This window comes from Penicillium roqueforti (genome assembly GCF_015533775.1).
Source record: "Penicillium roqueforti strain LCP96 04111 chromosome Unknown scaffold_02, whole genome shotgun sequence".
Lineage (NCBI taxonomy): Eukaryota > Fungi > Ascomycota > Eurotiomycetes > Eurotiales > Aspergillaceae > Penicillium > Penicillium roqueforti.
This window is the reverse complement of record NW_024067566.1, coordinates 1461484-1481788: the sequence shown is the minus strand read 5'-3', so window position 1 is coordinate 1481788 and position 20305 is coordinate 1461484. Positions and strand designations below refer to the sequence as shown.

At 52.5% G+C, this 20305-nt stretch overlaps 5 protein-coding genes across 5 annotated transcripts; 3 read left to right on the top strand and 2 right to left on the bottom strand.

Annotated features, from left to right (window-relative positions):
- Window positions 1–1755: 1755 nt before the first annotated feature.
- LCP9604111_2031 (WD40 repeat domain-containing protein) lies at window positions 1756–2920 on the bottom strand (the record flags this gene model as incomplete). Its single annotated transcript, XM_039069464.1, has 2 exons — window positions 1756–2122; window positions 2211–2920. 2 exons carry the CDS (start codon window positions 2918–2920, stop codon window positions 1756–1758), a joined length of 1077 nt encoding a protein of 358 aa, XP_038932158.1.
- Window positions 2921–3364: 444 nt separating this feature from the next.
- On the top strand, window positions 3365–11464 carry LCP9604111_2030 (type I polyketide synthase; the record flags this gene model as incomplete). Its single annotated transcript, XM_039069463.1, has 8 exons — window positions 3365–3386; window positions 3434–3696; window positions 3780–3866; window positions 3918–4309; window positions 4368–4893; window positions 4965–10181; window positions 10240–10563; window positions 10634–11464. 8 exons carry the CDS (start codon window positions 3365–3367, stop codon window positions 11462–11464), a joined length of 7662 nt encoding a protein of 2553 aa, XP_038932157.1.
- Window positions 11465–12325: 861 nt separating this feature from the next.
- Window positions 12326–14299, top strand: LCP9604111_2029 (MDR family MFS transporter; the record flags this gene model as incomplete). The annotated part of the gene is made up of 5 exons (XM_039069461.1): window positions 12326–12594; window positions 12667–13144; window positions 13214–13706; window positions 13760–13860; window positions 13919–14299. The coding sequence occupies 5 exons, from the start codon at window positions 12326–12328 to the stop codon at window positions 14297–14299; spliced, it is 1722 nt and encodes a 573-aa protein (XP_038932156.1).
- Window positions 14300–15148: 849 nt separating this feature from the next.
- Window positions 15149–16126, bottom strand: LCP9604111_2028 (uncharacterized protein; the record flags this gene model as incomplete). Its single annotated transcript, XM_039069460.1, has 1 exon — window positions 15149–16126. One exon carries the CDS (start codon window positions 16124–16126, stop codon window positions 15149–15151), a length of 978 nt encoding a protein of 325 aa, XP_038932155.1.
- A 435-nt stretch (window positions 16127–16561) lies between these two features.
- Window positions 16562–19129, top strand: LCP9604111_2027 (uncharacterized protein; the record flags this gene model as incomplete). Its single annotated transcript, XM_039069459.1, has 3 exons — window positions 16562–16774; window positions 16833–18064; window positions 18124–19129. The coding sequence occupies 3 exons, from the start codon at window positions 16562–16564 to the stop codon at window positions 19127–19129; spliced, it is 2451 nt and encodes an 816-aa protein (XP_038932154.1).
- Between the last annotated feature and the right edge of the window lie 1176 nt (window positions 19130–20305).

Genomic DNA, 20305 nt, shown 5'->3' with positions numbered 1-20305 from the left:
CTGGAGTCCAAAGTTGGCTGGAGAGTTTGCCCAAGCATTGCCAAGGCCGGCCTCTCCGGGCCGACGGCCTCGGGCCGACGAAAGTTACTCGGGACGGCAGAAGATCCACCCACTCCTTTCTCCTCTGATTTTTCAACTCTCCTTTTCTCTCTTCGCAATTTTGCGAAGTTTATCATAGAAGTGAAAATCTCTTCCGGTCCCTCCCCCGGATTGAATCAGAAAAAGCACACATCAGACCACCCTCTGGGGCGCACACACACTTAGTCGCCCGTACACATTGGAACCCCTTGGGTTCTACAGACATCCAATCCTATAGGACACATTTTCTAACCCTCGGGTACTAGCTGCTAACCCGCGCCGCGGAGGTTTACGCTTTGTATTCTCGTATCTGTCTTTCTATTTACTTTCGTTTGTCGACAATACTGTGATGTAGATTCGTGTCGTTATTACCGCTGGAACGTGATGTCTTCTTTATCGCTCTTTTTGTTTATTTATGGGGTATGGTTCAGGGCGTCAGAAAGCTTTCGGCGCAAAGCAGGCAACGAGAAGAGTGTGCGTTGCGAGATCAGAAAATACCGGTGCCAGCCTCTCGAAACAGAGAATGGAAGAAACCTTTTAGGATTCGATCAACGAAAGTATTGAAGGGTATGGCTTATGTCGTCTTGAAGCCAATTTATCTGGCGCGGGTAGACAAAATGGCCATTTTTCGGTAGACAATGGACCAATGTTCTAGTTGGGAGCTCTCACTCGAGACGATAGTTCACCCAACCTGTGTGCCATTTTTTGGTCCAACCGGTGACCCGCCGGAATCACATGAGATCTCCACCGGCAGTACCTACAATTTGTATGTAAACCACTAATAAAAATAGGGGATTGTTCACCCTCCTTGGATAATCCGACACCCCCCTCTCTGATTTTTCGGGATTCAATCTTACTAATCAAGCATCGATTTAATTTTGCCGGACTTAATTCTGCACTTTGGAATCTTGATTTACATAGTAAAAAAACATGCATTTTGATGAGAAAAAAAGCTCATTGGTTGGATTATTCTGCTAAAGCTAGCCGACTACTTCACCACATTGATTCTAATGATTTTGGAGCCCATAGGAGAAAAGAACGTTCACGTGACATGCACACGAGGTTATGATTTAATTGCGGAGCGAAGCGAAGCAATTAATGTGTTATTTCTCCCTGATTCGCCTCGGTGGTTGATGAGAGGTATTGACGAGAAATGATTGGTGGAAAGTTGGTATTGGTGAGGTATTGGTGAGGTTTAAAACCAAATTATAAAAGTTGACCCAACCGGTGGAGATAAGATAGGTTACCAGTCACGTGCCTTGGGTGGGCTACAGGTTGGGTGAACTGCCCCCTGCCCGATTTTTCAGGGTTTATACCTGAATTTGCCCGAATTATAGACCGCTTTCGACACCGCTCTATAGTTACCGTGTACTATAAATTGAAACGCCATAAATCTCCGACCGTACAAAACGGGTGTATACGGAAATTTGTATGGTAGGAATAACTTCATTTTTTGAACTAAGTTCCAACTTCCAACATTAGATGCTTTGTTTATCAAGCCCGTTGTCATGGTAACTTCAGGTATTTTGATTTCTGCCTGTCTATATTCAGGCATATTCAGACCACGAACCTGGTCAGGCATTTGACATTTGGCCGTTCTGCCCCTTCGCAGTGTTGTAACACATCGGAACATTACTTCTGACATTGTGTTATCCAGCTATCTTCCGACCCCGATTGTCACCTCCGAGTGGTCATGGTCGCCTTCGGCTTACATTCGGCGTCGGACACCGGGTGCAAGGCGATCTTAGTCGGATAATCGCGCGTGTTGTAGGCGTAGCCTTTACTCCAGTCATAGCCGATCGCATAGGCGAAGATACTGCCGTCGAGGTTAAAGGCGGTAGAGGTGATGCTGTGTCCGACGGCAGGGAACGACTTGAGCCGATGGTGGGCGTCTTTGTCCCAGAAACAGTAGGTGCCATCGGAGCCGGCAGTGCTGAAGGTGTGGTAGCGCGGATGGAAGGATACTGCATTGACCGAATAAACCAGTTGGTTCTTGGGGTCGTTGTCTTTGGGGGTGCGTTGACATCGGAAGGTAAAGTTTGATCTGCGGGTCACATCTCCATCAGGGCAATTCTTTCTCCCTGGAAATTAATCTATCGGGGATACTATATGGGTGCGGGTTAGCTACTCACTGCTTTTTGGCGTCGTCAATATAGTTGACGCCGCATCGGCCTTCAATGCTGCCGACCGCAAAGCCGGACCCGTCGGGGATCCAGCAGATGGTCCTCGTCTGATGCTTCAACGGACTCTGTAGGGTTTTGAAGACGGAAGTGGGCTGGTTGAGATTGACGAGGCTGATCTGGCGATCGGCCAAGGCGACCAGCAATTGGCCCTGGCAGATCTCCATGGCATACACTCGCTCGGAACATTCCAGGACGCCAAGCGGGGTGGACTGGCGTAGGTCCCAGTACTTGACGGTGCGATCCCACGACCCGGTGACGACGATCGGCACCTGACTGTTGGGAATTTGGACCATGCGCACGCTGCGCACGGGGGCATCATGTTGCGCCACCTGCTGGGCCTGAGCTGTAGTGGGGTTGCCGCTTGCTAGATCTACGAGACGCGCCGACCCGTCGGCCCCCGCGCCCACAACCTTGGAGCCGTCGGGCGACCAGGCACAACTCAGGACGGGCCCGCCGAAGGAGAACATCGCCTTGCCTTCGCCCTTAACCGAGCGCGTCACATCGTAAATCCGTACATTATGGTCCCAGGACGATACGGCGAGATGGTTGGCGATAGGCGACCAGGCCAGTTCGGAGATACTGTCCTCGGGGGGGTGGTCGAGGATGGCATCTTGCGAGATATCGCCTTGGTTAGTGGTATTCTGGGCGTTGAAGGCCATCGCGAGGTATTTCGCAAGAGAAGGCCGTCTGGAAGGGAAATATATACTCGGTAGGTATTAGAGCAGGGAAGAATGAGGGAGAGCACAGAATAACGACCCCCAATCTTACTAAATGGATGACAGGCCATTTACCAATTTATTAATCAATTCAAACATTGGGGTAACATCGAACCCATACCCGGATAGGCTAGCCAGTAAGCCTCTCTTCCCCCTAGACCGAACGGAGTCATTCCGACGCCTCTTCTTTGTCGTTTGAGACAACAGTCCCTGCTTAGCGTTAATGGATCCATCCAGACCCTCAACCCTCCAATGTCTGTTTCTTTGTCTTCTCCGACTCCGACCGAACAAGATGACAATGTCCGATCCGAAGATGGAGAGCCACACAGCGTATACTGACAATAAGGAAAGCTCGCCAGCGAGACAACCTATAATAATAACGTTAAAATGAACGGATCTGTGCGCAAAGGTCAGCGATTTAACCAATATCGCCATTTTGACAGCTCATCGATCCAGCGGTTCGCCCAATGATTATCCCAGTGTCTCCAACTCCTAGTCCCAGCGATGGCGATACGGATCACTCCCTCGCACCAGAGCTTGACCTGCCCGTCATGCCCATTGCCGTCATTGGCATGGCCTGCCGCTTTCCTGGGGATGCCACCAGCCCCGAAAAGCTGTGGGAACTTTGTGCCAACGCCCGCAGTGCCTGGTCCCCCATTCCTTCGAATCGCTTCAACCAGGCGGCCTGGTATCATCCAGACAAGGAGCACCTCGGGACGGTATTTCATCTTTCCACCTCCATCTATATCCATTCCGGGTTCAATAAGTGGTCTAACGAGTGTCTGTTTTGGTTTTTCTATAGTCGTACGTGAAAGGAGCACACTTTCTAACCCAAGATGCCTCCCAATTTGATGCGTCGTTTTTCAACCTCTCTTCCGAAACGGCTAGTGTAAGGGCACCATTCCACCCTGACATTTTTCTTGCAAACTGACGAGACCAGGCAATGGACCCGGAGGTCAGAATGCAACTGGAAACGGTATACGAGGCGTTGGAGAATGCCGGCATTCCCCTCGAACAGGTGGCGGGCTCGCGAACGGCCGTGTTTGCAGGGACCTGCTTTCGAGATAATCACGACAGCTTAATGCGAGACCCAGACACCCTTGCGCGCTTCTATTTGACAGGGAATGGGGCGGCCATGATTGCAAACCGGGTATCCCATTTCTATGATCTACGAGGCCCCAGTCTCATGATCGACACCGGCTGCTCCACCACTCTCACCCTACTTCATCTAGCCTGCCAGAGCCTGCGAGCTAACGAGAGCAACATGGCCATCGTAGGGGGATCGAATGTTCTCCTGAACCCGGATATGTTTATTTCCGGAACCAACCTCAGGTACGTTCAGACTTGAACAGGGAAGGAACGTGAGAGAGAAATTTCTGACAAGAATTAGTCTTCTCTCCGCGGAAGGAAAGTGCTTTGCTTTTGACTCCCGGGCATCGGGGTATGGTCGCGGGGACGGCGTGGCCACCATCCTAATTAAGCCCCTGGAGACGGCCCTCCGCGACGGCGATCCCATTCGCGCGGTGATCCGCAATACCGCCGCTAACCAGGATGGGAAAACGGCCACCCTGACGTCACCGAGCCAGGAGGCACAGCAGACGCTCATGCGGGAATGCTATGAAGTGGCGGCTCTAAACCCCGTTGATACGGCCTATGTCGAGGCCCACGGGACCGGGACCCAGGCTGGAGACACCATTGAAGCGCATGCACTGGGCACGGTCTTTGGCAATGGCCGACCCGGGGAACACCCGCTTCTGATCGGATCGGTCAAGACGAACATTGGCCATACGGAAGCGGCAAGTGGTCTTGCAGGTATTATCAAGGCGGTCATGGCATTAGAGAAGGGGAAAATCCCACCGCATTTGAACTATGAGTCCCCCAACGAGAAGATCTCGCTGGAGACTTTGAAACTAAAGGTAGGCCAAAGCAATCCATTTTGACTCGTGGCGCCTATGGATACCAATCACTGATCCCATACCTTGGATAGATCCCGCTCAGCCTGCAGTCATGGCCCTCACACTCGCTACGTCGAGCGTCGATCAATAACTTCGGCTATGGAGGCGCCAATGCACACGCTATCCTCGAACACCCACAATATCTCCTTCCTCTCTTGGCCCCGTCGACAGAGCTATGCTCCCCGAATCCCAAGGCCCGGTCTCGAGTGTTCGTGCTCAGCGCCAAAGACCAACAGACGACCCGGACCATGGTCGACCAACTGCGACAATATGTTTCAGAGGCAGGAGAACGATCCGAGTCGAAAAATGACCATCTCATGGATCAACTGGCACTTACACTAGGGCAACGACGGTCCCGGTTTGCATGGACAGTGGCCTGCCAAGCAGACTCGCTGGCCGCCCTGCAGTCGACGCTTGACTCCACACAGCTGTCTCCCCATCGCAGTTCGCGGGCTCCCCGGCTGGGAATGATTTTCACTGGCCAAGGTGCCCAGTGGCACGCCATGGGACGGGAGCTCTTAAGCGCCTATCCTGTCTTTTGGCAGACTATCGGGGAGGTGGATGAATGCCTCCGCTCTATGGGAGCAAGCTGGTCGGTGGTCGAGGAGTTGCAGCGCGATGCCAACGAGAGCCGCGTCAATCAAGTCTCCCATAGCCTGCCGCTGTCGGTCGCGGTCCAAATCGCCCTAGTCAATCTCCTCCGATCCTGGGGCATTCACCCCACCGGAGTCACCGGCCATTCGAGCGGAGAGGTTGGCGCTGCATATGCCGCCGGGGCTATCAGCCTGTCGGCCGCCATGGCCATCGTCTACAGCCGGGGCGATCTGACCAGTCAGTTTCAAAGGCTGCTCGACCGTGCAGGCGGGATGGTGGCCGTCGGTCTGGGTCGCGAGAATGCCCAAGCCGTGCTCTCCCGGGTTCAATCTGGGAAAGCCGTCATTGCGTGCGTCAACAGCCCATCCAGCGTGACTATCTCGGGCGATATGATCGCTATTGAGGAGATAGAGGCAATTCTAGCGCAAGAGCAGGTGTTTGCTCGCCGCCTAAAGGTCGAAGCGGCTTATCACTCTCACCATATGCTGCCCATTGCCGACGACTATAGGGAAATGTTGTCCCGGTTCTTGCAGCCAGAACCCGGTTATGACGGGGGAATTACCTACTCATCCCCGACGACAGGCGATCGTATGTACTCCGGAGAAGAAATCGCGAGTCCAGAGCACTGGGTACGAAACATGGTACAGCCTGTGGAGTTTCTCGACGCCCTTCGCAACCTCTGTGTTAATCCGGCGGAGACTGATGGCACGCCCGCGGTTGATCTGCTCATCGAAGTCGGGCCGCACGGCGCTCTGGCCGGTCCAGTCCGACAGACCCTTCAGCTCCCAGAGCTACAGCCAGCGGGAATCGCTTACGAGTCGTGCTTGACAAGGGGGGAGAATGCCGTGCAGACCATGCACCGTCTGGTCTCGTCGTTAGTCAAACAAGGCTATCCGGTGGATCTCGGGGCGGTCAATTTCCCTTACAGCCACCAGGGAATACCGATGCTCACCGATCTGCCGACATATCCATGGAATCACGAGACGTCCTACTGGACTGAACCACGCATGAACCGTGACCTGCGGACAAGGACTTTCGCACCCCACGATCTATTGGGCGTTGCCGCCGCCGATTCCACCCCTTCAACACCCAGCTGGCGCTATGTCATTCGTCCTCGGGACGTTCCCTGGGTGCGAGATCACGTCGTCCAGGGGTCCATTATTTATCCCGGAGCGGGCTACATCAGTATGGTCGTGGAGGGTCTGCGTCAACTTGGTGGCGGTGAATTCTCGCTAACTCCATCGGGGTACCAGCTGCAGGATGTTCAGATCCGCAATCCGCTCATCCTCGACGATACATCGGCCGCCGGAGTCGAGGTTCGCACATCCATGCGCCCCACGGCCGACGGAGTCCTTCGGGTCCAGGGCTGGTATGACTTCCAGATCCAGTCGGTTGATACTCAGGGCAAGTGGACTATTCACTGTGAGGGTCAGTGTGCAACTATCGCACCACATAACGGAAGTGGATGGGTTGGCCCGGCTTTCGTCGATTCGGGGATTGATAATCAAGCAGAGCAAGGGAACTGGAGAACAATTGATCCGGCGGATACATACAAGGCATTGCACGCCGTAGGCGTGAATCACGGCCCGATATTTCAGAACTTGATCGCTGCGCAATCGATGCCTGGGCACTCTATCTCAACATTCAAAGTGGCTGATACGGCTGACTCCATGCCGCACCGCCATCAACAACCCCATCTCATACAACCGACCACCCTGGACTCGGTTTTCCAGGGGGTATACCATAACCTACCCTCCGGAGGAACGGACCAACGAACGGCCCTGATTCCGACCGCTATCAAGTCATTGTACATTGCGTCTTCGTTGAGTGCAGAGCCTGGACACATTTTTGAGTCTCATTCGTCCCTCATCCGGTCCGGTCCTCACGGATTTGAGTCCTCTGTCCGGCTCGTCGATGCAACCACCCCCGGTCCCCATCGGGAGCCGGTACTGAGGATCGAGGGATTATTCTTTCGGTCACTGGGCGGGACAGCTACGATTGATGAGCCGCATGACAACCTCTGTTACCAGGCTATCTGGAAACCAGACGTGGACTTTGTCACTGCCGCCGATCTGCGTCCCTCCCAAGCTTCTAATCTCGGTGCCAAACAGCTCAAATTCTCGCGACTCCAGGAGATGGCCGTTGTCTTTCTTTCTGCAGTGCTCCGCGAGATTAAAGAAGAGACTGTCACGGCAGACAATCAAGCTTATTGGACTTGGATGAAGAGCGTCGTCGACGAGGCTCGGCCCACACTAGACCTCGATGGCATGAGCGCGGAATACGTCCTGGCGCTGGCGTCGGACCTGGAAGAGGTCGAGGAAGGAAGGCTTCTCACCCGATTTGCTCGAGCATTACCTGATATCCTTTCTGGACAAACGGACGCTCGAATCGTGGCTGAGCATTGTCACTTCGAACTTCTGGAAAGGTCTTCATCTCAGCCAGCTGACTTTTGCGTCTCTGTTGTCCAGGACCTGCTAGGTCTGTACAGCTACAAGTCACCCCAGTCCAAGATTCTTGAAATCAGCAATGGCAGTTTCCAGACGACCCGTATGATACTAGATGCATTGACAGCAGGCACGGACCGAGGTTTCAGTGACTACGATATGGCGACTCTGGAGCTGCAAGAGGCACGGGCTACAACAGATGAGGATGCATTGAAGGATTATGATGGGCGAGTTCACTTCAAGACCTACACCCCTAGCGAGTTTCCAGAGGATCAAGGCTTTAGTCCTGAGACATACGATTTAATCATTCTATCCTCTGCGCTGTGTATCACTGGGGACGTTGAACAGATTCTCAAGAATGTTCGAACCTTGCTCAAGCCGGGAGGCAAATGTCTGATATTTGGACACAGCATTCAGGATTCTGCAATCCAGGTTATCCTGAGGCTGATGCCGCAATGGAAGGGAGTCGCCTCCCTCGAATCGTGGAAGGGCCCACTCGAGCGAGCTGGATTGGACCCCTGCGCCCTTCAGGTTGTACAGGGCCTCGATGCCGAATCATATCGAGGTGAAGTAATTTTGGCTTCAATTCTTCCACCGGAGGTGGCGAAGGAACTGCCATCATCACGCCAGATCATGTTGGTGTACTCCACAGCTGCACCGCCGGAGAGCTGGGTACAGTCCCTCAGGGCCACCCTTCATCAACACGGTTCCTACAGTTTGTCGGTTCACTCCTTGGAAGAGGCGGTCAACGTTGAGAGTGGTGTTTGTGTCTTCCTCGATGATCTGGTTAGCCCTCTTCTCCATAATCTCACTCAGGATCAGTTCAACGCCCTGCGCCATTTGTTGGGCTTCTCCCAGGGCTCCTTATGGGTATCTCGGGGGGCCCAAGCGATTACGGAGGAGCCGTGGGGTGCTCTCCATCAGGGTTTGTTACGGACCCTCCGATGTGAGAACACTGCCAAGCGCTATGTCTCCTTGGACCTGGCTCCGGAATCTGCGGCATGGAGTGCACACTCGGCCGATGTGGTCGCACGTATCCTACACGTCGGCTTTTATCTTTCGCCCCATAACAAACTGGAAACGGAATATTCTGTTCGATCCAATGTAGTCCACATTTCACGTGTTTGCGAAAACGTGCACGAAACCCAGCTCGTCTCTGGTCTCTCTCTGCGGAGAGAACCGGAGCTCAAGCCCTTCTTTGAGATCGGCCATCCAGTTCGCCTCGGAGTGACCACTCCGGGTCTCCTTAGCAGCCTGGAATTTGGCCATGATCCTTTGGCGAATGAGCCGCTACCTGACGGTTATGTCGAAATCGAGCCACGAGCCTTTGGACTCAATTTCCGCGATGTCATGGTTGCCCTGGGTCAGTTGGATGAAATCCGGATGGGATTTGAATGTAGCGGAGTCATCGCCCATGTCACTCCTCAAGCTCGCGCGGCCGGTTTCAGGGAAGGGGATTATGTATACGCCTTTATCATCGGGTACTTTGCCACCCGTGTGCGCATCCCATACACCAGCGTTGCGCCTATCCCCGTGGGTATGGATTTCCCCACGGCTGCTTCAGTTCCGCTTGTATTTATTACCGCTTACCATGCCCTTTACGATTTGGCTCATCTGAAGCCCGGAGAGACTGTTCTCATCCATTCGGGAACCGGTGGAGTCGGGCAAGCGGCCATCATGCTGGCCCAGGCAGCTGGCGCAGAGATCTTTGTGACCGTTGGGTCGGAGGAGAAGCGAGACTTCATCGCTGAGCACTACGGCATCTCTCCGTCTCGGATATTCAGCAGTCGAAACGATTCCTTCGTGGATCATATCATGCACGCCACGAACGGAAAGGGAGTCGATGTGGTGTTGAACTCCCTCGCCGGCCCTCTTCTCCGCCAGACATGGCGCTGCATTGGCACCTTTGGTCGTTTCATCGAAATTGGAAAGAAGGACATTGAGCAGAACAGTATGGTCGAGATGGGGCCCTTCGTCCGCAGTGTTCTCTTTGCCTCGCTGGACTTGATTACTCTGGGGGAACAGCGTGGACCGGAAGTGGCCCGCATCTTTGGCGAGATCAACACCCTGCTCGAGGCCGGTCAAATCCGTCCGGTGAGCCCTATTACAACGTTCTCCATGGGCGAGGTGGAGAAAGCCTTCCGCACGATGCAAACGGGGAAACATATAGGCAAAATCATTTTACAGCCACGGCCCGGCGATATTGTCAAGGTAGGACAAGTCCTAGGACGAAGTCGCTCTGGAAACTACAGCTAATACATACATCCAGGTCCTGCCGCCCGCTCCCAAACCTATTATTCTCTCCCCTAAGGCGAGCTACTTGGTTGTTGGTGGCCTCGGTGGCATAGGAAAATCGGTGGCCCAAATGCTAGTTGACAGAGGAGCCCGTCATCTCGTCCTGCTCTCCCGCAGTGCCTCGACGCTCGATCATTCTAGGAAAGCGTTTGTCCGCTCTCTTGAAGCCCATGGCACGACCGTTACCCTGCACAGCTGCGACATCGCCGATAAGAGTCAGCTGATGGCTGTTTTTGCAGACTGTGCTCGCCGCATGCTACCGGTGAAGGGGGTCATCCAAGCGGCCATGGTTCTCAAGGTAAGTCAACGGCCAACAACAGACCGACCGATGTTTCCAGTTTTTCACTCCCGCTAACCGCCCTGGATAGGACTGCATCTTTGAACAGATGAAGTGGGCTGATTACATGGCCGCCCTCCGTCCGAAGGTCCAGGGCAGCTGGAATCTTCATGAACTGTTGCTGGATGCGGATTTCTTCGTCCTTCTCTCCTCGATCAGCGGCTTTGGAGGAAATGCGGGACAGGCGAACTACGCTGCCGGGGGGAGCTTTCAAGATGCTCTCGCCCGACATCGCGCGGCACAGGGCCTATCTGCTGTGTCAATCGATCTGGGAATGGTCTCGTCTGTAGGTGTGGTCGCAGGGACGCAGCGAGTTGCAGACCATCTCACCAAACTGGGGCTGCGAGCTGTGTCTGAACAGGAAGTCCTGGGCCTGGTCGAATCCGCGATCCGGGATCCCCGTCGAACATCCACAACATGCCAGGTAGTCACAGGCATCCCATCCACGTTTACCCGGTCTGATTCAGCTGCATTCTGGAATCATGATACCCGTTTTGCTGGGTTAGAACAGCGCGGTGACCTCACCGGTTCCGGGGAAGGCTCCGCCGGTCCTGACGGTAGCGGGCCCAACATCAAGAAGCAGCTTACCGCGTCGACGACGTTGCTTGAGGCCGTCCAGACCATCACACACGCCCTAGTCGGGATTCTCGCAGGCATGTTTAGCAGGCCGGTGTCGGAAATAGACCCCAACATGTCGCTTTCGCAGTTTGGTGTGGATTCATTAGTGGCGGTTGAGCTGCGCAATTGGCTGGTGGCCACATTCGAGGCCGAGTGCTCTCTTTTCGACGTGATGCATAGCTCCTCAGTGACCGCATTGGCGACCCTTGTGGCACACAAAAGTAAACTGGTGTGTGTCGGCTGAGCCATTCGAAACTATATAATTACATGCTCCATTTGTTTGTACTCATCGTTTAACGAAATAACTTGTATAAGCCTATAAGAAAGCAAACGCAGTTTCAAACAAGAGAAAAAGGGGATCGTTACAGGGATCCCCCCACTTGGCTAATGGGACCCCCCTCTGCCTGATTCTGCTTTACACATAAGGCATCAACTCAGTTCTGCCAGACTTAATTCTACACTTTTGAATTCTACTCCACATAGTCAAAAAAAACCCTACATTGTGATCGGAAAAAAACGTGTACATATTTCATCTCCACAAAATAACAAATAGATCTAACTCTCTTCGGCCTAGTGTCTCGGAGAGCTCCCGTGATACCCACTTTACCCCTAAGGGTCCGTGCCACCAGCCCCATACCAGGAGACCTTCCCATCTCACCGGAGAACTTGTTGATATTTCCCAAGGAAGACAGTAAATGTCTCGAGAGATAGGAATAGGTAGAGGAAGTTCATGCACCGATCTCTCAACAACTGTCATTATTATTACTATGGGGATAAATTGATTCGATGAACAAGCTACAAAGAAGCTTACGCGAAATTTGGGGGCAATGTGGAGCAGTGTGGAGGACAGTGACCAATGGCACCCTCTCCGAATCAATGTACTGGAGATGTCCGACTCCGAACCTGCATCAGATTAGAAATCAAGACTCCGTTCCGGAATAGTGAAATCGATCAAACAAAGAATGTGCACGCCTCGCTATGATGGATACCCTGGCCATTCCCCCGAGTGAGGGCTGCTCCAATCTTGTCACTCTTACCTGCCAGTCTCACCATTTCACCACCCACACAGTCACTATCCGCCCCGAGGGACTTAACAGCAAGAAAGATGACACCGGAACAGACAGGTCCAGGCCAAAACCAACATGCTGACGGGGAGCCGGGCAGTGGCCCCACGAACCCACCCAAGTCCGCGGCTGCTGCCGCTACCTTCAAGAAAGGGCCCCGTTTCTATGCCATCCTCGTCGCCATTTGCTTTGTGGGCATGATGACTGCCCTGGAGGGCACCATCACCTCCACCGCACTGCCTTCAATCATCGCAGATTTGGGCGGAGGTGACCGCTATGTCTGGGCCGTGAACGGCTATTTTCTTGCCATGTATGTACCGCGACCAATGCCCACCCCCTGATTCCCCGTCCGAGGCGCGCTGACGAACCAACCCACCATCAGGACCGCCTTGCAACCGCTGCAGGGACAGCTGGCCAATGTATTCGGACGACGCTGGCCCACCATCATTTCCACCGCCACCTTCATCTTGGGCAGCGGAATCGGCGGCGGCGCGAGCAATATGTCAATGCTAATAGCAGGACGCGTGATCCAGGGTGTGGGTGCCGGAGGAATCAACGTCCTCATTGAGATCATTGTCTGTGACTTGATCCCGTTACGTCAACGAGGGCAATACATTGGTATGATCTTCGGCGTCATTGCGCTCGGCACGGCCTTGGGCCCCTTATTCGGCGGCCTCATTGTCCAACACACCACCTGGCGTTGGGTGTTTTATCTGAACCTGCCGATTGGTGGCGTGGCGTTGGTGATCCTGATCCTGTTCCTTCATGTGAAGTACAATCAGGAAAAGACCTTTGCGGATAAGCTAACGCAGATCGATTGGTTGGGCAACGTGCTTTTTGTGGCGACCATAAGCGCTATTGTACGTCTGATTTTGATTTTGTTTCATTCATGATCTTCCCGCTGGGGCCTTGATGGCTAATTGGCATAGCTTATCGCGCTCTCCTGGGCCGGCGCCGTGTATCCGTGGTCGTCCTACCACGTTATTGTGCCTTTGGTCATCGGCATGCTGGGTTTAGTGGGCTTCATGTTGTTTGAAGCGTCGCCGCGACTCGCTCCCCATCCAATGATGCCCCTCCATCTCTTTTCGAACCGGACGTCCGCGATAGCGTTCATTCTGACCTTCCTACACGGGATCATCACAATCTGGGCACTCTTCTTCCTACCCGTTTACTTCCAAGGGGTCCTGGGTTCATCGACCACCCGATCTGGTATTCAGTTGTTGCCGACCATTCTGGCGCTAGTACCGTTTGCTGGCCTAGGGGGAACCCTGATGTCGAAGCTAGGTCAATATCGGTTCATCCATGGTGCTGGTTTTGCTTTGGTGATTATCGGCTTCGGACTGTTGACTCTGCTAGACGAGCGCTCCAACACAGGCAGTTGGGTAGGATTTCAGATCATACAGTCTGCTGGTGCGGGTCTAGGTATGGACCATTCGATTTGCCCCTTTTTGTCTTCTGCTCACCCCTCCATATAGTCATTCCCACGTTACTTCCTGCCGTCCTGGCACCATTGACAGAAGCTGACACCGCGCTGGCCACTGCAACTTGGTCATTCCTGCGAACCTTTGGCATGATGGTACGAGACCTCAGACCCTGCAAACGAGACTCAATACTAATCCAAACATTGTGTGCAGTGGGGAACGGCCATTCCAGCAGCCGTCTTGAACAATCGCTTCGATAGCCTTGCTCCCGGACGCATCGGAGACCAGCGAGTTCGTACCGAGCTTCTCGGCGGACAAGCATACGAGCATGCTACCGCCGCGTTTCGTAACACTTTGCCGTCAGAAACCCTGAAGCAGTTCGTTTCAGTTCTGTCAGATAGCATCAAGAGGACTTGGCAAGTGGCCATTGCCTTTGCAGCTTTGGGGTTACTGGTTGTGCTCTTGGAAAAGGATGTTCCTTTGCGTCAAGAGTTGGACACTGAGTTCGGACTGGACGAGAAGGGCAAGTCTGAGAATGCCAAGGATTCTGAAGCGGGTGTGGATACATCTTTGGTCGTAGAAAAGAAAGAATGATTGTCGTCATATAGCGATCGAGGATTGACTTGAGAGAAGTGATTTATTATGGAATTCGTTTGTCTAATAATGTGAAAGCAGAATGTCATATATATGTTTGTCAATGGAAGTATAATTGTCGGAGAACGCAGGATCGGCATACCAGAGAATACCGGAGGATCTATTAATCCTAACAATGTGTAACGTAATTCACAAGCGAGCGGCCACCACAAGCGAGTGGCCATCTCCAAAACACATAGTAAATGTAATAAATTACAACTTGATATCTCAACAACGGTAGTCTATAGGGACTTGTCTTTGTAGCATAGCGCTTTAGATATGATATCTAGCATATCTAGGCAGCCTTAGGAAAATTAATGGCTTTATAACTGCGATATATATATTTCTAGCTTTTAGGGACGTAATTTTCTGTAATTTTTGAAATGGTAGTAAGATAGTATTCTACTCTCTTCAAAATTGATATATAAGTCTTATCAATAGCTATCGACAAACGGGGAGATAGGATGAACATACGGTTGAGATATAAATGTAGAATATGTTGCATTTAATATGTGTTTTGGAGATGGCCACTCGCTTGTGAATTAGTTACGTTATTGTTTATTTTAGTTTATAACTAATCAGGCTCCATAAATTGCCAGTTGAGCCAGTACAGAAATACAGACTGATTGAACTCCATTGATTGGACCTATATTTTACGGAAACGGTTTATCCGACAATAATTCTTACCCTACAGGCTACTGGCAAACAATGCAAACATGAAAAGCTCTTTGTTACCTAATATGAATATGCCCTTCGCACTGCAACTAATTGCACCTATCCTTCACTGAATTAAACCCCAAAAGAAAAGCATCACTCGTCACTAAAAACAAGACAGGAGACCTCAATGCTCCAACGATCGGGAGCACCCTGTGGTGTCCTGGGGTCACGGAAGGCCGAATGGACTGCCCGACCCCCCTTTACTTCACTTCCTTTCGTCAACGCCTTGGAATCAAAGATCTGGATTAACATAGCCTCGTCCTGTGAGATCCCACTTAAATAGAACCATCGCTGTCCTTCCGCGTACCGCGGAGCCCCAAAATCTTCGCGGTACTGCTCGGCAGGATCCGGCTTTGCCACGGGCCGGCCCAAGGGCATGCCCAGGCCGCCGACCCCACCGAGATGACTAATAAAGATGCGAATATCCTCATCCTTGACAGTGGCCGAACTGGCGATGGCCACGGGGCACGTATAGACGGGGCCGTTGAGGGGCGTCCAGAAATGAACGATCCGGTACCGTCCTTGCAGCAAGCGCGGGCCGTCGACCGGGCCCATGTGCCTTAGCACTCGGTTGACTGCCGCGGGACCGGTTTGGTCTAGATGGGCGATCATGGCCGGTGGATTGTACGGGACAGGCCAGTTCTTCGAGTGCCGGATGCCGTGGCGGAAGATGTGCACGGTGTGTGACCTCGAGATTGCTTTCTTGATGGCCGCCTCGACCGCCGGGTAGAAGGTGGTTTCGATGCTGGTGTCTGAGTCCCAGTCAACCGCTGGGCTGCGTGGCATGTCTGTCAGTCCCTGCAGGATCTGCAGCGAGTCATGGTCGAGGGTGACGCTGTCTTCCTTGCCACGGAGGTCTTCCACCGTCACTATGGAGGGGGCAGGGCGGATGTTGGTGTACGGCACACCGGCTGGCGGTGGGTTCTTGATGAACATGTATCCATTGGTGCCTTGGTCAAATTCATGGGAAAACAGGACCGGCGTGGTGATGTCGCCCCTCGGCGGGGGTGGGAGATCTGCGGTGAGGGACTTGTACTCCTCCTGCACCTGTGTACTGGCCGTGGTGGTCATGGTTGCTTCTGGTATGGATTTATTCGCAGACGGATAGATGGGAAAAGCGAGATACTGAGGGGATAACAACAGGTTGAGAAGATGCTTATAAGTCGCCGTTATGGCGAAGACTGCGAGTTCCCACACCCGATGTGACATTAAGACGAACACATCGAATGAATACAGGTAAATCTATCTTCTATGCGATGAAATAATATCGCGTAGTTAGTTCCCTGCCGGAGGTGGCTCTTGTGCGCTCGGAGGGCCGAATCCGAGTGGTTCGGAGACGGAGATCGAATGGCCAGCGACAGACACACCTTCAAGTAGAAATCTGGAAACTGAGTGTCAAGTAGGGATTCCACTTCTCATCTTCGAGTAAAGGGAAAATAAGAGAAGATGTCGTTTCACTCCACCGTGTTAGGTGTCGATGTCTCGACGAGACATATGGTTGGCGCCATGGAGAGTTTTGTCCTAGGCATCACTACAAACCACATCATCGGGGCACTTGGTATCTTCATACTTACCCTACTCGTGGCCAAATGGGACCAAGGCGTCTTATCCGACTCGCTACCTCAAGTAGGATACGGTAAGGGCTTTCTAGCAACGATACAGAATTTTCTGTTGGCCTACGCTCGACACAAGGTTTGGGTAGAAGAGGGATACGAGAAGGTATGTGGACCAGACTGCATAAAAAGGCTATTACAACTTTCTAAGCTTCTTCCTCCAGTACACAAAAAACAATCGGCCATTCATTGTGCCCTGGGGCTTTGGTCGACGTTCTGCGGTGGTCCTGCCCCAATCCCAGATCCGATGGTTGCTGGAACAATCGGACGAGGTGATCAGCGCAGACGAAGCCAACAATGACTCGCTTTACGCAAGATATAATTTTCTGGGCAATGCGCATCCCCAGGATCCGTTTAACAATCGCGCAATCGGCAGGAACCTGATCCGGGCCCTCGGTGAACTCACTCCTGGCATGCAGGAAGAGGTTCAAGATTCCATTGACCGAGAGTTCGGGCTGGATACGCAAAAATGGAAAAGTCTCAATATCTGGGACATGTGGCTGGGTCTCATTCCGCAGATTACGAACCGGATGGTCCTGGGAAAAGACCTGGGGCGGAACTCGAAGCTGTTGAGCAGCATGGTTGGATTCACCGAAAGCGTCTTGCGGAATGTCTTCCTATTAGACTTTTTACCCCGAAGCCTCCATCCTCTGCTCGGCCCGTTATTGGCGATTCCCAACTGGTTTCACCATCGCCGGGCTATCAGAATGACCCTTCCTGTGATCCAAAAACGGCTCATGGATATGGAGAGAAAAGCCAACGGTGATCCAGCCTACAATAGCTGGACCGAGCCGGAAGATTTCATCACCTGGTGCATTCGACAGGCTCGGCTCGAAGGCGATCTAACCGAGTTGAAAGCGTCTAAAATCGCTCAGCGGACGCTGCTGGTGGAGGTTGCCTCGATTCACACGACAGCTATGACGGCGCAGAATGCCATGATCGATATCCTCGCCGCTGGTCCCTCCGTGCTTGAGGCCCTTCGTGAGGAGGCCGATCGTGTATTCCGAGAGGAGAACTATCAGTGGAGCAAGGCGGGTCTCGCCAAACTATACCGAATTGATAGTGCCATTCGGGAGAGCCAAAGGCGCAGCAATTTCGCCGTCACTCTCTTGGATCATAAGGTCATTGCTCGCGAGGGCATCACCCACAAGGACGAAGGATGGCATATACCCTACGGAAGTACCTTGACGCTGAACTTGAATGGTATTTACCATGACCCCGACTTGTATGAAAACCCAGAGTCTTACGATGCATTCCGATATTCCCGACCTATCGAAGAATACGCGGCCCAGAGCGATGGAAGCAAGGATCCTGCTGAAGGAGAGAAATACCGGAAGATGGGAATGGTCACAACCAGTGAAACCCATCTCATCTTCGGTCATGGCAGACACGCCTGGTAAGTGGTGCACGCATTCTCCAGAATTCAAATCATTTCCTCATTGCTGGCTACTTCAGTCCCGGCCGTTTCTTTGTAGCGCATGAACTAAAGCTGGCGATTGCGTACATGGTCCTGAACTACGATCTCAAGAACATCGCAGAGCGGCCCGCCCCGACAGTTATGGGTAACTTCATCCTTCCTTCGTTCAGGATCCAAATGCAAATTCGCCGGCGGGACAACAATGTCCGGGCGCCGTCGGCCGATAACAAGAAAATACACCTTACCGGCGCGCAAGAAACCATGCTGGGCACGCTCTTAGGCCGATTCAAGGATGCGCAGCATCCACAACCCATTCTCAACGACCTGTGGGCGGGGCGAATCCTGGATCAGATCGACTACGACTTTGCCAAACTCAAGATGGACCGCATGCAGTTCAGCGCGATCTGTATGCGTAGCCGCACGTTCGACCGATGGACTACAGAATTTATCGAACGTCACGAGGACACCGGGGCGACCGTTATCTGTCTAGCATGCGGCCTCGACAGCCGCTCCCTCCGTCTCCAGTGGGGACCCAAGGTGCGGTGGATCGATCTGGATCTTCCCGATGTTGTTGCTCTCCGCCGTAAACTGCTACCGACCCCCGGCGGAGACTATCGATTGGTCGATGCGTCGGTCATGGAGGACGCATGGCTTCAGGACATACCCGCGGATCGCCCAACATTGATCTTGCTAGAGGGGCTGGTGATGTATCTCACCGAGGAGGAAGGCAAAGGCCTATTGCAACGCCTGGTGGAACGGTTTCCCTCGGGACAATTGATATTTGATGCGGTTGGATCGATTATGATTGCGGTGCAGCACCGGAGCCAGATCGCCAAAGCTACGGGGACATCCATGTACTGGGGACTCGATCAGCCACAGGCCCTGGAAGCCTTGGCTCCGCGTCTACGCCTGCGTGATATAGCGAGATTCGGGGATCAGGATGGAGCGAATGAGTTGCCGCTCTTGGTGCGGTGTGTCGCCTGGGCTCTGAGCCATGTGCCATACATCCGAGACGTGGGATACGTTTTGCGATATGAGTTTTGAGTTTTGATCAGGCGTTGAGAACGTAGAGATAATTCCTCTTCAGAATCATTACAATATGGGACTATAGTATGATAGTTCTCTTTCATCATTCTTTCATATTCGCCGGTGTTCCGAGCTAGAATATATTTATTGAAGAGGGGACCCCTGAGGGGCACCGACAGCCCTGCCTGCGAAACAGGTGTGAGAGCAGAGTCGTCACTGGGAGTAGCAGGGTGCTAGAGAGGAGAACACCATGGGGTGACTACTGAGAAGAGAGGTGGAAAGGTGTCTGCGTTGCTATCTAGTTAGGCCTCGGGAGTGCTTCTATGTCACACAGCCGCTTAGTCATCCTGCTCTGGAAACCCCCACTGCATTATCTATCCGCCAGTGAGTCAAGCAAAAAATAACACGAGATATATTTTCGAGCTACAAGTAAACCTCCTGTTTTAACTGCCGACGGTATGATCCACGCAGAGCTCATTTTCTATTTGTTGTAATATGTGGAAGGGGTGTAGGTGTAGTCATGTTCGCCCTCTTCGGATTCGGGAGAAGCATCGGGGTCGGACGTGAGTACGGCTCCGACAGCGATTCCCGTTTTCACCTATGGCTGAATGTGTAAATAGTGTCAGTATCTGTTTGGATGTTTTGTACGTAGTTTTGACCAGCCTAGGAGGAAATGATGACAGTGCTAGACGTTGGTTTACATCTAGGGGATTGTTACAAGGACCTCCCTTCTGCCTGATTCTTCCTTACACAGAAGGCATTAATTCAATTCTGCCAGACTTAATTCTTAAATCTACACTTTTGAATTCTACTTTGTATAGTCAAAAATACATTTTGATTAGAAAAAACGTGTGTTCTATCTCATACCTACATGTTTTGATCCCTTGGTGATGATAGAGCGGTTGTTGAAGTTGTTGAAGCAGTTTTTGGAGCAGTTATTGAAGTAATTGTTGACGATGAAGTACTTGATGTCATAAAAATGACTTGATTTTGTTAGTGGTTTATATACAAATTGTAGGTCTTCGACGTTAAGGGATGTGGAGGGCTGGTAAGTTGAATCCCCAAAGGGGGTCGAATTAGCTAAAGCGGGGGGGGGGGGGGGGGGGGGAAGGGAACAAACCCACTAAAAAATTAATTTTTTTGGGGGCCACTATAGTAGAGCATAGTTGAAGTGGTTGGAGTTGTTGGGACAGT